The sequence below is a fragment of the Triturus cristatus genome, chromosome 2_1 (genome assembly GCF_964204655.1).
Source record: "Triturus cristatus chromosome 2_1, aTriCri1.1, whole genome shotgun sequence".
NCBI classification, from domain to species: domain Eukaryota; kingdom Metazoa; phylum Chordata; class Amphibia; order Caudata; family Salamandridae; genus Triturus; species Triturus cristatus.
Window position 1 is genome coordinate 675,545,788 of NC_140581.1, and position 17,887 is coordinate 675,563,674.

General features: G+C 42.2%; 1 protein-coding gene across 2 annotated transcripts in view; it reads right to left on the reverse strand.

The window, feature by feature from the left end:
* NREP (neuronal regeneration related protein) overlaps positions 1 to 17,887 on the reverse strand; it is a 128,952-nt gene that overhangs the window by 54,708 nt on the left and 56,357 nt on the right. The window contains exon 1 of one of the 2 annotated variants that reach the window (XM_085632594.1): positions 14,176 to 14,318. The exons of the other annotated variant lie outside the window; for it this stretch is intronic. Within the exon in view, the coding sequence (XP_085488720.1) occupies positions 14,176 to 14,208 (33 nt within the window). The 5' untranslated portion in view covers positions 14,209 to 14,318. Of the gene's footprint in view, positions 1 to 14,175; positions 14,319 to 17,887 lie in introns of those variants that run through there. 2 annotated transcript variants of the gene reach the window in all.

Genomic DNA, 17,887 nt, shown 5'->3' on the forward strand with positions numbered 1-17,887 from the left:
TTTGGAGGGGTAAATCTAGATTTTCTTCTCAGGCCCGTGTTTGTCTCCTCTTCTTCTTGTTCAGTAGCCTCTTTACTGTGTTCAAAAAAGACCGATAGTCGTAGTCTTCTGAAAAATTCAGCCACTTCAATCCTTACGTTGAAAATATTGGTTCTGTTCGTTGGGACAAAACCCAGTCCTTTATTTAAAACCTCCTCTTGGGTTTTCGTGAGTACTCTAGTACTAAGGTTTAATATTCCCGAGGGGCTTTGCTCGTGCTGGGCCTGGGTTCTTGTAGTGTGGGGTCTTCTCGGTTTGTTTCCCATTGTACCCTTTGTCCCCGCCGGTTGTTTCCGCCTCTCCTGGGGCCTCTCCCTAAAAAAGGTTGTTGGTACGGTTGCCAATTGTATCCAAACTGGGGAGGTTGAAAAGGTTGCTGCATGTATGGATTCCATCCAAATGGGGGCGCCTGTTGATACTGTCCCATTTGTTGGTATACTCCCCGATTTCTTCTGGACCTGTTTCCTCTTCTCCAATTCTTTCCCTTCCGTTCTTCAAAGGATGAGTCACTGGAATATTTTTCCGATCCTGTGCTTTCTGTATCTGAAAGATCTGATCTTTCTTTCACTGTAGGGTTGTAATCTTCCTTGGAGTATGGGAAGGTTTTTTCAAATTGGAACCTTTTTAGGTCCTTTTGGAATTTCGTGATTTTAGCTTGGGTTAGGTATTCTTTATACTCATTTATGATTTTGTTGTTCTCTTCCAGTTTCTTTTTGAATTGTGCGATCGTTATCTGAGTTTTTAATCCATTTTCCAATGTCTTAATTTCTATGAGGAGGGCGTCAGAAAGTCTCTTCGCTGTCTTAATAATTAAAACCAACCAATCTCTGGTACATTTCCAAGCGATCAGTGCCCAACAGCGTCTAAATTCTGGGTCGTTGAGAAAAATTCGTGGAGAGTTTGCTACAATCAGACCGTTTGGCGCGATGTTACCCCTTAAATACTCGGTCATAATTGCTCCGTGTAGTAGGGTTTTTAATTGGGTCCTTTTTAATTCAGTTAATGAATCCCAATCCCCATTGTTTTGGATTACCTGTGTCAGTGTGGTGTCGGAAATTAATGATGGTTGCGCTAGAATGGATGATATTTCATCATCATCGTAGGCTAATCCCTCAGCCATATTCCCAAGCCTTTTGTTGATCACTATATGGGGGTTGCCTAAGTTCTACCTGCAGGGGTTCCCCTTAACAAAGAAATTTTTTGTGGGGGGCCCTTACCCTTTCTTTAAGGGTCGTGATATTAGCTCTCAGGGCTGTGGAGGCCCCTCTAAACTCTTTTTCACGTGTGGAGAGTGAGAGAATGAAACTACCAGTTGCGTTCTCCCAATACAACTTGTTTTCACCATGGACAACTGTAGTCTGAGACTGTATTCCCCATCCGGGGGTACAGACTGTTCGAGATGGTCCTACTGTATTGCCGTCAGTTGGAATATCAAAGATATTGACGGAAACGCCTCACTCACATAATAGTGACATGCTTCATCATCGGCGTTACCTCCACACCCAGATAAGGTGGTACTATCTGGGCGGACTCAACCATAGATATACCGGGAGTTCTGATAAGTAGGTCACTGGTTTATGAGGCGAACCAGATTTTTTGGTTAAAAATACCTACAAGTGTACCTCCTCTTGATCCTTTATTCTGAGGCACTTGTGATATAGATAAAAGCCTAATGTTGGGGTTTTTTTTGAACCTTCGTGTGTTCAATTATACCCTCTGTTCGATGCCAACATGTTTCGGCCCTCCCTAAATAGCCCAGTCGGGTCTGGGGCCTTCGTCAGGGCGTGGTGTTTATAAAGCCTACTTATGAGTCCTTATTTGGGCTTCTTACATGTGTTCCATGCACACCAAATGTGAGGCCTAATGCACTCACCTGTATGTCTTTTGTTCGAACTCCAGTAGTTTTTCTATAAGGAGTAAAAAGATCATTTTTAAAAAAACTCGCATTTCTCTTTCATGTATTTCATGTATTTCATGACCATTGTGCAACTCTAGTGCTCATAAAATTTTCAATGCTCTTGAGTGATTTGGTGCCAACTGACTAAGTGCTCACTATTCAATTGTATGTGAGACTATTTGTTCGTGATGCATATTTTTATGCCGTCTCCATTATATTTGCAACCTCAGAAAAAACTCTCACCACCTCAAGTGATGTTCTAATCCATAATTGTGGGGTTTATCGAAAGAATACGGAATTCTTCATTAGACTATAGGGGATATATCAATCCGGACATTCAGTGTATAATCAATACCTGCGCTGTTCAGGTGTGATCACAAGTGACCTATTTGTGGGTGGTCTATACGTGCTCTTATCCATAAGTTTTGGCAGCGTGTTGAGTGCTCATAACTTTATTTGTGTGTAAACCCTAAAACTTCATTAGAAATTTAGCACCCTGCTCGGTGCAGTGCTCACCTACTGGTGGATGCTACTTAAGCATCATGCAGGCTGGAGTGTGTCAAAGGTGGCGTCCTGTAGTCACACACTGTATTAAATAATAAAGGTTTAGTTGTTTTAAACATCATGTCTTATACGATCGTTTGGACGTTTGTCTCCAACTATCAGCCTCACATTAGGTTTCATTGTGTATTCTTTTCACCCCCTTGTGTTTTGTGCACGCCGGGTGAAGGATAGGGAATTAATGTGGACAGTATTCCCATAGTCCGCTCACTTCTATTCTCCCCCACTCTCTCGTGGTTGTACCTCTGCTCTTCTGGCTAAGTACCTACTTTCATTGTGGCTAAGTGCATACAATTCGTTTCCCGTATTTCCCAATGGTATCCCTGTATTTACCGTTTTACATACAGCGGAAAATAGTGGGCGTGTGACTCGTATTACCTTTTAAAACATCCCGCACCCATTCGCGTTTTATTTTTGCACTAAACGATTTTAGTTTAAGCATTGTATTCGCCGTCCCTCTGTGATCTACGTTAAAGGATAAGTCTCATGCAGCCGGAATTACCCCACTTACTTCGTCAAGGATCCGCCACCGCCGATCTACCTAGTACACCACTCGCCTGCCGTCGAATGGTAGTGGCACATCCTTGATTCGTTTTTAAACCTTCCTCTTGATTGGTTTGGTTGACACTCATTCCTCTTTAGTGTGTCCTCTATCGTCCCTCGGAGGTTTACACAACTCGCGATAGGTGTGGGATCATGGGTACTGTAGTTTTATGAGCTTTTTCACGATTTTCAAGAGACACCTTTCCTACGATTCCCTCTCTCGCGTGTATACGCGTTTCTGTTCGTGTTCGGAGCCTGAAACGCAGTTGTACGTGCTAAGTGCATTCGTGGTGTTTATGGTTGCTGACCATCTGTTTAAATTTTGTATGTCCCAAAAAGACGCATTATACTCCCGCTTGGTGGAAATATACTCAGAGACCGACTGAATCTATATATAATATGTTTAGTCCAGTTCTGTGGATTTTTTGTTTTCTACTGTTTGTAATAGGTCTACGTTTGTATCTCTATTATTTCTTTTCTCACTCTTCGTATTGTGTAGTTGTTCTTCTTGTAATGTATGATGGCCAGCCTGCTCAATGTCCAGCATTACGTTATAAGCATTTCGATGGTACATATCAACACCCAGTTTTTTGCCCATTGGTTTTTAGCCCCTGTCCTCAGTTATTTTGTAATTATTTTGGCCTAACTGAGGGTCGTCCATGGTATTTCTTCATTCAATCCCTGTGTTGTACTAGACATGCGATAGATCCATCGTTGTTCTAGTTTAAATAGTTGTTTTTCAGTGCTGTTGTTAGGTAGCTTCTCAATTACTGTCCATGTAAAGTCATTTTCATTGTGTTTAGTGGTCAGGAAATGACGCATCATTTTTGTTATCGTCTTCCCACATCTGAATGTGCTCCGATGTTCATTAATTCGCACCTTGACTTTTCTTGTCGTCATTCCTACATATTTCTGATTACAGATGCAGGTCATTACATACACCACATTCTTGCTGTTGCAGTTGCTGAAAGAGCGTTGCTCCCACGGGGTTTGTAAGCCAACATCGATCGTCTTGCTGGCTTGTGTCAGCCGACACACATTACATGATCCACATGGGAAGTGACCCACCACCTCTGGTAAGTTCCACAATGTGTTTTGTTGTCCTTGTCTTGTTGGTACCTTCGGGCGGGTATGTACGATAGAGTCTTTTATGGATTTGCCTCTTTTAAAAGCAAATAGTGGTTTTTCCAGTTTCAAGCCCCCTGAGTTCAAGGTTTTCCAATGTCGTAGGACGATTTTCTTGATTATGTTTGAGTCTGTTCCAAAAGTGGTGACACACACAATTCTTTTTTGTTCTGGTCTTACTACTGGTTCAAGAAGTCCTTCTCGGTTGTTATTTTTGGCCCTTCTATATGCTTGTTTAACTAGTTTCTCTGGGTATGTTTTGGTCTTTAATTTCTTGGATAGTTCTTTAGCATGGGTTTCGTACTTGGCTTTCTCTGAGCAGTTTCTTCGCAACCTGAGGAACTGCCCTACCGGCAGATTGTCTTTCAATGCCTTCGGGTGGAAACTATCATATCTTAATAGGTTGTTTACATCAGTTGGTTTGTAGAATACTTCAGTTTCCAATGTTCCTTCCTTAGCCCAGATTTTCAGGTCCAGGAATGTGATTGAGTCTCCATTCAACGTCATGGTGAATTTCAGATATTCATCCCTGGTGTTCAACCATGTAAGGAAATTTTTTGCTTCATTCTCGTCTCCTCTCCAGATTATGAAAATATCATCAATGAATCTCTTCCAGACATTCAGATTCATCTGATACGGGTTAGTCTCATTGAAGATGTATGTGGTCTCAAAATCATGGACGTACAGGCAGGCAATGCTTGGGGCACAGGTCATGCCCATGGAAGTTCCGTGGGTTTGGAGGAAGTATTCACCCTCAAATTCGAAATAGTTCTTCGTTAGGGCTAATCTCGCACAATCCACCACGAACTGAATCGGTGTTATAGCCGTCCACACTTCTTGCCTTAGTAATTTCTCAATCATTCTTAAAGAAGCCTCTTGTGGAATGCTGGTATACAGCGCTTCTACATCCAGTGTGATTAAGAAGTCTGTCGTAGGTTGGAAACTTAGAGACTGGAGTTTTCGCAAGATGTCTTGGGTGTCTTTCAGGTAGGATGGCATTTTCTCTACCAGTGGTCTCAAGAAGAAATCAGTAAATTTGGACAGAGGTTCCAGAATGGAACCAATGCCAGAGACTATTGGTCGGCCTGGGGGAGGATTTTTGTTTTTGTGCACCTTTGGGAGTATATAAAAGTAAGGAATTCTGGGATCCACTTCTTTCAAAAAGTTCTCCTCTGTTTTAGTGATCCACCCTTCCTCCCCTGCTTTTGTTACCATCTCACATATTTCTTTTTTCAAGTCTGTGGTCGGATCTCTCAGTAACCTTCGGTAATTCCGGGGTTCGTTCAGCAGTTTTAGGCATTCACCTCTGTAAACTTCGATTGGTAAAATTACCGTTGCTCCCCCCTTGTCCGCAGGTTTTATGATCACATCCGGCATCTTGTCGAATTCTGCAAGGGTTTCCCTTTCCTTCGAAGAGAGGTTGTTAAACACTCTTCTATCCTGATTTTTTAGTTGGTCAATTTCCCGAGTCACTGCTGTTTCAAATGCTAGTAAAGCCGGTGGCATTGTATGATTTGGAGGGGTAAATCTAGATTTTCTTCTCAGGCCCGTGTTTGTCTCCTCTTCTTCTTGTTCAGTAGCCTCTTTACTGTGTTCAAAAAAGACCGATAGTCGTAGTCTTCTGAAAAATTCAGCCACTTCAATCCTTACGTTGAAAATATTGGTTCTGTTCGTTGGGACAAAACCCAGTCCTTTATTTAAAACCTCCTCTTGGGTTTTCGTGAGTACTCTAGTACTAAGGTTTAATATTCCCGAGGGGCTTTGCTCGTGCTGGGCCTGGGTTCTTGTAGTGTGGGGTCTTCTCGGTTTGTTTCCCATTGTACCCTTTGTCCCCGCCGGTTGTTTCCGCCTCTCCTGGGGCCTCTCCCTAAAAAAGGTTGTTGGTACGGTTGCCAATTGTATCCAAACTGGGGAGGTTGAAAAGGTTGCTGCATGTATGGATTCCATCCAAATGGGGGCGCCTGTTGATACTGTCCCATTTGTTGGTATACTCCCCGATTTCTTCTGGACCTGTTTCCTCTTCTCCAATTCTTTCCCTTCCGTTCTTCAAAGGATGAGTCACTGGAATATTTTTCCGATCCTGTGCTTTCTGTATCTGAAAGATCTGATCTTTCTTTCTCTGTAGGGTTGTAATCTTCCTTGGAGTATGGGAAGGTTTTTTCAAATTGGAACCTTTTTAGGTCCTTTTGGAATTTCGTGATTTTAGCTTGGGTTAGGTATTCTTTATACTCATTTATGATTTTGTTGTTCTCTTCCAGTTTCTTTTTGAATTGTGCGATCGTTATCTGAGTTTTTAATCCATTTTCCAATGTCTTAATTTCTATGAGGAGGGCGTCAGAAAGTCTCTTCGCTGTCTTAATAATTAAAACCAACCAATCTCTGGTACATTTCCAAGCGATCAGTGCCCAACAGCGTCTAAATTCTGGGTCGTTGAGAAAAATTCGTGGAGAGTTTGCTACAATCAGACCGTTTGGCGCGATGTTACCCCTTAAATACTCGGTCATAATTGCTCCGTGTAGTAGGGTTTTTAATTGGGTCCTTTTTAATTCAGTTAATGAATCCCAATCCCCATTGTTTTGGATTACCTGTGTCAGTGTGGTGTCGGAAATTAATGATGGTTGCGCTAGAATGGATGATATTTCATCATCATCGTAGGCTAATCCCTCAGCCATATTCCCAAGCCTTTTGTTGATCACTATATGGGGGTTGCCTAAGTTCTACCTGCAGGGGTTCCCCTTAACAAAGAAATTTTTTGTGGGGGGCCTTTACCCTTTCTTTAAGGGTCGTGATATTAGCTCTCAGGGCTGTGGAGGCCCCTCTAAACTCTTTTTCACGTGTGGAGAGTGAGAGAATGAAACTACCAGTTGCGTTCTCCCAATACAACTTGTTTTCACCATGGACAACTGTAGTCTGAGACTGTATTCCCCATCCGGGGGTACAGACTGTTCGAGATGGTCCTACTGTATTGCCGTCAGTTGGAATATCAAAGATATTGACGGAAACGCCTCACTCACATAATAGTGACATGCTTCATCATCGGCGTTACCTCCACACCCAGATAAGGTGGTACTATCTGGGCGGACTCAACCATAGATATACCGGGAGTTCTGATAAGTAGGTCACTGGTTTATGAGGCGAACCAGATTTTTTGGTTAAAAATACCTACAAGTGTACCTCCTCTTGATCCTTTATTCTGAGGCACTTGTGATATAGATAAAAGCCTAATGTTGGGGTTTTTTTTGAACCTTCGTGTGTTCAATTATACCCTCTGTTCGATGCCAACATGTTTCGGCCCTCCCTAAATAGCCCAGTCGGGTCTGGGGCCTTCGTCAGGGCGTGGTGTTTATAAAGCCTACTTATGAGTCCTTATTTGGGCTTCTTACATGTGTTCCATGCACACCAAATGTGAGGCCTAATGCACTCACCTGTATGTCTTTTGTTCGAACTCCAGTAGTTTTTCTATAAGGAGTAAAAAGATCATTTTTAAAAAAACTCGCATTTCTCTTTCATGTATTTCATGTATTTCATGACCATTGTGCAACTCTAGTGCTCATAAAATTTTCAATGCTCTTGAGTGATTTGGTGCCAACTGACTAAGTGCTCACTATTCAATTGTATGTGAGACTATTTGTTCGTGATGCATATTTTTATGCCGTCTCCATTACATTTGCAACCTCAGAAAAAACTCTCACCACCTCAAGTGATGTTCTAATCCATAATTGTGGGGTTTATCGAAAGAATACGGAATTCTTCATTAGACTATAGGGGATATATCAATCCGGACATTCAGTGTATAATCAATACCTGCGCTGTTCAGGTGTGATCACAAGTGACCTATTTGTGGGTGGTCTATACGTGCTCTTATCCATAAGTTTTGGCAGCGTGTTGAGTGCTCATAACTTTATTTGTGTGTAAACCCTAAAACTTCATTAGAAATTTAGCACCCTGCTCGGTGCAGTGCTCACCTACTGGTGGATGCTACTTAAGCATCATGCAGGCTGGAGTGTGTCAAAGGTGGCGTCCTGTAGTCACACACTGTATTAAATAATAAAGGTTTAGTTGTTTTAAACATCATGTCTTATACGATCGTTTGGACGTTTGTCTCCAACTATCAGCCTCACATTAGGTTTCATTGTGTATTCTTTTCACCCCCTTGTGTTTTGTGCACGCCGGGTGAAGGATAGGGAATTAATGTGGACAGTATTCCCATAGTCCGCTCACTTCTATTCTCCCCCACTCTCTCGTGGTTGTACCTCTGCTCTTCTGGCTAAGTACCTACTTTCATTGTGGCTAAGTGCATACAATTCGTTTCCCGTATTTCCCAATGGTATCCCTGTATTTACCGTTTTACATACAGCGGAAAATAGTGGGCGTGTGACTCGTATTACCTTTTAAAACATCCCGCACCCATTCGCGTTTTATTTTTGCACTAAACGATTTTAGTTTAAGCATTGTATTCGCCGTCCCTCTGTGATCTACGTTAAAGGATAAGTCTCATGCAGCCGGAATTACCCCACTTACTTCGTCAAGGATCCGCCACCGCCGATCTACCTAGTACACCACTCGCCTGCCGTCGAATGGTAGTGGCACATCCTTGATTCGTTTTTAAACCTTCCTCTTGATTGGTTTGGTTGACACTCATTCCTCTTTAGTGTGTCCTCTATCGTCCCTCGGAGGTTTACACAACTCGCGATAGGTGTGGGATCATGGGTACTGTAGTTTTATGAGCTTTTTCACGATTTTCAAGAAACACCTTTCCTACGATTCCCTCTCTCGCGTGTATACGCGTTTCTGTTCGTGTTCGGAGCCTGAAACGCAGTTGTACGTGCTAAGTGCATTCGTGGTGTTTATGGTTGCTGACCATCTGTTTAAATTTTGTATGTCCCAAAAAGACGCATTATACTCCCGCTTGGTGGAAATATACTCAGAGACCGACTGAATCTATATATAATATGTTTAGTCCAGTTCTGTGGATTTTTTGTTTTCTACTGTTTGTAATAGGTCTACGTTTGTATCTCTATTATTTCTTTTCTCACTCTTCGTATTGTGTAGTTGTTCTTCTTGTAATGTATGATGGCCAGCCTGCTCAATGTCCAGCATTACGTTATAAGCATTTCGATGGTACATATCAACACCCAGTTTTTTGCCCATTGGTTTTTAGCCCCTGTCCTCAGTTATTTTGTAATTATTTTGGCCTAACTGAGGGTCGTCCATGGTATTTCTTCATTCAATCCCTGTGTTGTACTAGACATGCGATAGATCCATCGTTGTTCTAGTTTAAATAGTTGTTTTTCAGTGCTGTTGTTAGGTAGCTTCTCAATTACTGTCCATGTAAAGTCATTTTCATTGTGTTTAGTGGTCAGGAAATGACGCATCATTTTTGTTATCGTCTTCCCACATCTGAATGTGCTCCGATGTTCATTAATTCGCACCTTGACTTTTCTTGTCGTCATTCCTACATATTTCTGATTACAGATGCAGGTCATTACATACACCACATTCTTGCTGTTGCAGTTGCTGAAAGAGCGTTGCTCCCACGGGGTTTGTAAGCCAACATCGATCGTCTTGCTGGCTTGTGTCAGCCGACACACATTACATGATCCACATGGGAAGTGACCCACCACCTCTGGTAAGTTCCACAATGTGTTTTGTTGTCCTTGTCTTGTTGGTACCTTCGGGCGGGTATGTACGATAGAGTCTTTTATGGATTTGCCTCTTTTAAAAGCAAATAGTGGTTTTTCCAGTTTCAAGCCCCCTGAGTTCAAGGTTTTCCAATGTCGTAGGACGATTTTCTTGATTATGTTTGAGTCTGTTCCAAAAGTGGTGACACACACAATTCTTTTTTGTTCTGGTCTTACTACTGGTTCAAGAAGTCCTTCTCGGTTGTTATTTTTGGCCCTTCTATATGCTTGTTTAACTAGTTTCTCTGGGTATGTTTTGGTCTTTAATTTCTTGGATAGTTCTTTAGCATGGGTTTCGTACTTGGCTTTCTCTGAGCAGTTTCTTCGCAACCTGAGGAACTGCCCTACCGGCAGATTGTCTTTCAATGCCTTCGGGTGGAAACTATCATATCTTAATAGGTTGTTTACATCAGTTGGTTTGTAGAATACTTCAGTTTCCAATGTTCCTTCCTTAGCCCAGATTTTCAGGTCCAGGAATGTGATTGAGTCTCCATTCAACGTCATGGTGAATTTCAGATATTCATCCCTGGTGTTCAACCATGTAAGGAAATTTTTTGCTTCATTCTCGTCTCCTCTCCAGATTATGAAAATATCATCAATGAATCTCTTCCAGACATTCAGATTCATCTGATACGGGTTAGTCTCATTGAAGATGTATGTGGTCTCAAAATCATGGACGTACAGGCAGGCAATGCTTGGGGCACAGGTCATGCCCATGGAAGTTCCGTGGGTTTGGAGGAAGTATTCACCCTCAAATTCGAAATAGTTCTTCGTTAGGGCTAATCTCGCACAATCCACCACGAACTGAATCGGTGTTATAGCCGTCCACACTTCTTGCCTTAGTAATTTCTCAATCATTCTTAAAGAAGCCTCTTGTGGAATGCTGGTATACAGCGCTTCTACATCCAGTGTGATTAAGAAGTCTGTCGTAGGTTGGAAACTTAGAGACTGGAGTTTTCGCAAGATGTCTTGGGTGTCTTTCAGGTAGGATGGCATTTTCTCTACCAGTGGTCTCAAGAAGAAATCAGTAAATTTGGACAGAGGTTCCAGAATGGAACCAATGCCAGAGACTATTGGTCGGCCTGGGGGAGGATTTTTGTTTTTGTGCACCTTTGGGAGTATATAAAAGTAAGGAATTCTGGGATCCACTTCTTTCAAAAAGTTCTCCTCTGTTTTAGTGATCCACCCTTCCTCCCCTGCTTTTGTTACCATCTCACATATTTCTTTTTTCAAGTCTGTGGTCGGATCTCTCAGTAACCTTCGGTAATTCCGGGGTTCGTTCAGCAGTTTTAGGCATTCACCTCTGTAAACTTCGATTGGTAAAATTACCGTTGCTCCCCCCTTGTCCGCAGGTTTTATGATCACATCCGGCATCTTGTCGAATTCTGCAAGGGTTTCCCTTTCCTTCGAAGAGAGGTTGTTAAACACTCTTCTATCCTGATTTTTTAGTTGGTCAATTTCCCGAGTCACTGCTGTTTCAAATGCTAGTAAAGCCGGTGGCATTGTATGATTTGGAGGGGTAAATCTAGATTTTCTTCTCAGGCCCGTGTTTGTCTCCTCTTCTTCTTGTTCAGTAGCCTCTTTACTGTGTTCAAAAAAGACCGATAGTCGTAGTCTTCTGAAAAATTCAGCCACTTCAATCCTTACGTTGAAAATATTGGTTCTGTTCGTTGGGACAAAACCCAGTCCTTTATTTAAAACCTCCTCTTGGGTTTTCGTGAGTACTCTAGTACTAAGGTTTAATATTCCCGAGGGGCTTTGCTCGTGCTGGGCCTGGGTTCTTGTAGTGTGGGGTCTTCTCGGTTTGTTTCCCATTGTACCCTTTGTCCCCGCCGGTTGTTTCCGCCTCTCCTGGGGCCTCTCCCTAAAAAAGGTTGTTGGTACGGTTGCCAATTGTATCCAAACTGGGGAGGTTGAAAAGGTTGCTGCATGTATGGACTTTCTGACGCCCTCCTCATAGAAATTAAGACATTGGAAAATGGATTAAAAACTCAGATAACGATCGCACAATTCAAAAAGAAACTGGAAGAGAACAACAAAATCATAAATGAGTATAAAGAATACCTAACCCAAGCTAAAATCACGAAATTCCAAAAGGACCTAAAAAGGTTCCAATTTGAAAAAACCTTCCCATACTCCAAGGAAGATTACAACCCTACAGAGAAAGAAAGATCAGATCTTTCAGATACAGAAAGCACAGGATCGGAAAAATATTCCAGTGACTCATCCTTTGAAGAACGGAAGGGAAAGAATTGGAGAAGAGGAAACAGGTCCAGAAGAAATCGGGGAGTATACCAACAAATGGGACAGTATCAACAGGCGCCCCCATTTGGATGGAATCCATACATGCAGCAACCTTTTCAACCTCCCCAGTTTGGATACAATTGGCAACCGTACCAACAACCTTTTTTAGGGAGAGGCCCCAGGAGAGGCGGAAACAACCGGCGGGGACAAAGGGTACAATGGGAAACAAACCGAGAAGACCCCACACTACAAGAACCCAGGCCCAGCACGAGCAAAGCCCCTCGGGAATATTAAACCTTAGTACTAGAGTACTCACGAAAACCCAAGAGGAGGTTTTAAATAAAGGACTGGGTTTTGTCCCAACGAACAGAACCAATATTTTCAACGTAAGGATTGAAGTGGCTGAATTTTTCAGAAGACTACGACTATCGGTCTTTTTTGAACACAGTAAAGAGGCTACTGAACAAGAAGAAGAGGAGACAAACACGGGCCTGAGAAGAAAATCTAGATTTACCCCTCCAAATCATACAATGCCACCGGCTTTACTAGCATTTGAAACAGCAGTGACTCGGGAAATTGACCAACTAAAAAATCAGGATAGAAGAGTGTTTAACAACCTCTCTTCGAAGGAAAGGGAAACCCTTGCAGAATTCGACAAGATGCCGGATGTGATCATAAAACCTGCGGACAAGGGGGGAGCAACGGTAATTTTACCAATCGAAGTTTACAGAGGTGAATGCCTAAAACTGCTGAACGAACCCCGGAATTACCGAAGGTTACTGAGAGATCCGACCACAGACTTGAAAAAAGAAATATGTGAGATGGTAACAAAAGCAGGGGAGGAAGGGTGGATCACTAAAACAGAGGAGAACTTTTTGAAAGAAGTGGATCCCAGAATTCCTTACTTTTATATACTCCCAAAGGTGCACAAAAACAAAAATCCTCCCCCAGGCCGACCAATAGTCTCTGGCATTGGTTCCATTCTGGAACCTCTGTCCAAATTTACTGATTTCTTCTTGAGACCACTGGTAGAGAAAATGCCATCCTACCTGAAAGACACCCAAGACATCTTGCGAAAACTCCAGTCTCTAAGTTTCCAACCTACGACAGACTTCTTAATCACACTGGATGTAGAAGCGCTGTATACCAGCATTCCACAAGAGGCTTCTTTAAGAATGATTGAGAAATTACTAAGGCAAGAAGTGTGGACGGCTATAACACCGATTCAGTTCGTGGTGGATTGTGCGAGATTAGCCCTAACGAAGAACTATTTCGAATTTGAGGGTGAATACTTCCTCCAAACCCACGGAACTTCCATGGGCATGACCTGTGCCCCAAGCATTGCCTGCCTGTACGTCCATGATTTTGAGACCACATACATCTTCAATGAGACTAACCCGTATCAGATGAATCTGAATGTCTGGAAGAGATTCATTGATGATATTTTCATAATCTGGAGAGGAGACGAGAATGAAGCAAAAAATTTCCTTACATGGTTGAACACCAGGGATGAATATCTGAAATTCACCATGACGTTGAATGGAGACTCAATCACATTCCTGGACCTGAAAATCTGGGCTAAGGAAGGAACATTGGAAACTGAAGTATTCTACAAACCAACTGATGTAAACAACCTATTAAGATATGATAGTTTCCACCCGAAGGCATTGAAAGACAATCTGCCGGTAGGGCAGTTCCTCAGGTTGCGAAGAAACTGCTCAGAGAAAGCCAAGTACGAAACCCATGCTAAAGAACTATCCAAGAAATTAAAGACCAAAACATACCCAGAGAAACTAGTTAAACAAGCATATAGAAGGGCCAAAAATAACAACCGAGAAGGACTTCTTGAACCAGTAGTAAGACCAGAACAAAAAAGAATTGTGTGTGTCACCACTTTTGGAACAGACTCAAACATAATCAAGAAAATCGTCCTACGACATTGGAAAACCTTGAACTCAGGGGGCTTGAAACTGGAAAAACCACTATTTGCTTTTAAAAGAGGCAAATCCATAAAAGACTCTATCGTACATACCCGCCCGAAGGTACCAACAAGACAAGGACAACAAAACACATTGTGGAACTTACCAGAGGTGGTGGGTCACTTCCCATGTGGATCATGTAATGTGTGTCGGCTGACACAAGCCAGCAAGACGATCGATGTTGGCTTACAAACCCCGTGGGAGCAACGCTCTTTCAGCAACTGCAACAGCAAGAATGTGGTGTATGTAATGACCTGCATCTGTAATCAGAAATATGTAGGAATGACGACAAGAAAAGTCAAGGTGCGAATTAATGAACATCGGAGCACATTCAGATGTGGGAAGACGATAACAAAAATGATGCGTCATTTCCTGACCACTAAACACAATGAAAATGACTTTACATGGACAGTAATTGAGAAGCTACCTAACAACAGCACTGAAAAACAACTATTTAAACTAGAACAACGATGGATCTATCGCATGTCTAGTACAACACAGGGATTGAATGAAGAAATACCATGGACGACCCTCAGTTAGGCCAAAATAATTACAAAATAACTGAGGACAGGGGCTAAAAACTAATGGGCAAAAAACTGGGTGTTGATATGTACCATCGAAATGCTTATAACGTAATGCTGGACATTGAGCAGGCTGGCCATCATACATTACAAGAAGAACAACTACACAATACGAAGAGTGAGAAAAGAAATAATAGAGATACAAACGTAGACCTATTACAAACAGTAGAAAACAAAAAATCCACAGAACTGGACTAAACATATTATATATAGATTCAGTCGGTCTCTGAGTATATTTCCACCAAGCGGGAGTATAATGCGTCTTTTTGGGACATACAAAATTTAAACAGATGGTCAGCAACCATAAACACCACGAATGCACTTAGCACGTACAACTGCGTTTCAGGCTCCGAACACGAACAGAAACGCGTATACACGCGAGAGAGGGAATCGTAGGAAAGGTGTTTCTTGAAAATCGTGAAAAAGCTCATAAAACTACAGTACCCATGATCCCACACCTATCGCGAGTTGTGTAAACCTCCGAGGGACGATAGAGGACACACTAAAGAGGAATGAGTGTCAACCAAACCAATCAAGAGGAAGGTTTAAAAACGAATCAAGGATGTGCCACTACCATTCGACGGCAGGCGAGTGGTGTACTAGGTAGATCGGCGGTGGCGGATCCTTGACGAAGTAAGTGGGGTAATTCCGGCTGCATGAGACTTATCCTTTAACGTAGATCACAGAGGGACGGCGAATACAATGCTTAAACTAAAATCGTTTAGTGCAAAAATAAAACGCGAATGGGTGCGGGATGTTTTAAAAGGTAATACGAGTCACACGCCCACTATTTTCCGCTGTATGTAAAACGGTAAATACAGGGATACCATTGGGAAATACGGGAAACGAATTGTATGCACTTAGCCACAATGAAAGTAGGTACTTAGCCAGAAGAGCAGAGGTACAACCACGAGAGAGTGGGGGAGAATAGAAGTGAGCGGACTATGGGAATACTGTCCACATTAATTCCCTATCCTTCACCCGGCGTGCACAAAACACAAGGGGGTGAAAAGAATACACAATGAAACCTAATGTGAGGCTGATAGTTGGAGACAAACGTCCAAACGATCGTATAAGACATGATGTTTAAAACAACTAAACCTTTATTATTTAATACAGTGTGTGACTACAGGACGCCACCTTTGACACACTCCAGCCTGCATGATGCTTAAGTAGCATCCACCAGTAGGTGAGCACTGCACCGAGCAGGGTGCTAAATTTCTAATGAAGTTTTAGGGTTTACACACAAATAAAGTTATGAGCACTCAACACGCTGCCAAAACTTATGGATAAGAGCACGTATAGACCACCCACAAATAGGTCACTTGTGATCACACCTGAACAGCGCAGGTATTGATTATACACTGAATGTCCGGATTGATATATCCCCTATAGTCTAATGAAGAATTCCGTATTCTTTCGATAAACCCCACAATTATGGATTAGAACATCACTTGAGGTGGTGAGAGTTTTTTCTGAGGTTGCAAATGTAATGGAGACGGCATAAAAATATGCATCACGAACAAATAGTCTCACATACAATTGAATAGTGAGCACTTAGTCAGTTGGCACCAAATCACTCAAGAGCATTGAAAATTTTATGAGCACTAGAGTTGCACAATGGTCATGAAATACATGAAATACATGAAAGAGAAATGCGAGTTTTTTTAAAAATGATCTTTTTACTCCTTATAGAAAAACTACTGGAGTTCGAACAAAAGACATACAGGTGAGTGCATTAGGCCTCACATTTGGTGTGCATGGAACACATGTAAGAAGCCCAAATAAGGACTCATAAGTAGGCTTTATAAACACCACGCCCTGACGAAGGCCCCAGACCCGACTGGGCTATTTAGGGAGGGCCGAAACATGTTGGCATCGAACAGAGGGTATAATTGAACACACGAAGGTTCAAAAAAAACCCCAACATTAGGCTTTTATCTATATCACAAGTGCCTCAGAATAAAGGATCAAGAGGAGGTACACTTGTAGGTATTTTTAACCAAAAAATCTGGTTCGCCTCATAAACCAGTGACCTACTTATCAGAACTCCCGGTATATCTATGGTTGAGTCCGCCCAGATAGTACCACCTTATCTGGGTGTGGAGGTAACGCCGATGATGAAGCATGTCACTATTATGTGAGTGAGGCGTTTCCGTCAATATCTTTGATATTCCAACTGACGGCAATACAGTAGGACCATCTCGAACAGTCTGTACCCCCGGATGGGGAATACAGTCTCAGACTACAGTTGTCCATGGTGAAAACAAGTTGTATTGGGAGAACGCAACTGGTAGTTTCATTCTCTCACTCTCCACACGTGAAAAAGAGTTTAGAGGGGCCTCCACAGCCCTGAGAGCTAATATCACGACCCTTAAAGAAAGGGTAAGGGCCCCCCACAAAAAATTTCTTTGTTAAGGGGAACCCCTGCAGGTAGAACTTAGGCAACCCCCATATAGTGATCAACAAAAGGCTTGGGAATATGGCTGAGGGATTAGCCTACGATGATGATGAAATATCATCCATTCTAGCGCAACCATCATTAATTTCCGACACCACACTGACACAGGTAATCCAAAACAATGGGGATTGGGATTCATTAACTGAATTAAAAAGGACCCAATTAAAAACCCTACTACACGGAGCAATTATGACCGAGTATTTAAGGGGTAACATCGCGCCAAACGGTCTGATTGTAGCAAACTCTCCACGAATTTTTCTCAACGACCCAGAATTTAGACGCTGTTGGGCACTGATCGCTTGGAAATGTACCAGAGATTGGTTGGTTTTAATTATTAAGACAGCGAAGAGACTTTCTGACGCCCTCCTCATAGAAATTAAGACATTGGAAAATGGATTAAAAACTCAGATAACGATCGCACAATTCAAAAAGAAACTGGAAGAGAACAACAAAATCATAAATGAGTATAAAGAATACCTAACCCAAGCTAAAATCACGAAATTCCAAAAGGACCTAAAAAGGTTCCAATTTGAAAAAACCTTCCCATACTCCAAGGAAGATTACAACCCTACAGAGAAAGAAAGATCAGATCTTTCAGATACAGAAAGCACAGGATCGGAAAAATATTCCAGTGACTCATCCTTTGAAGAACGGAAGGGAAAGAATTGGAGAAGAGGAAACAGGTCCAGAAGAAATCGGGGAGTATACCAACAAATGGGACAGTATCAACAGGCGCCCCCATTTGGATGGAATCCATACATGCAGCAACCTTTTCA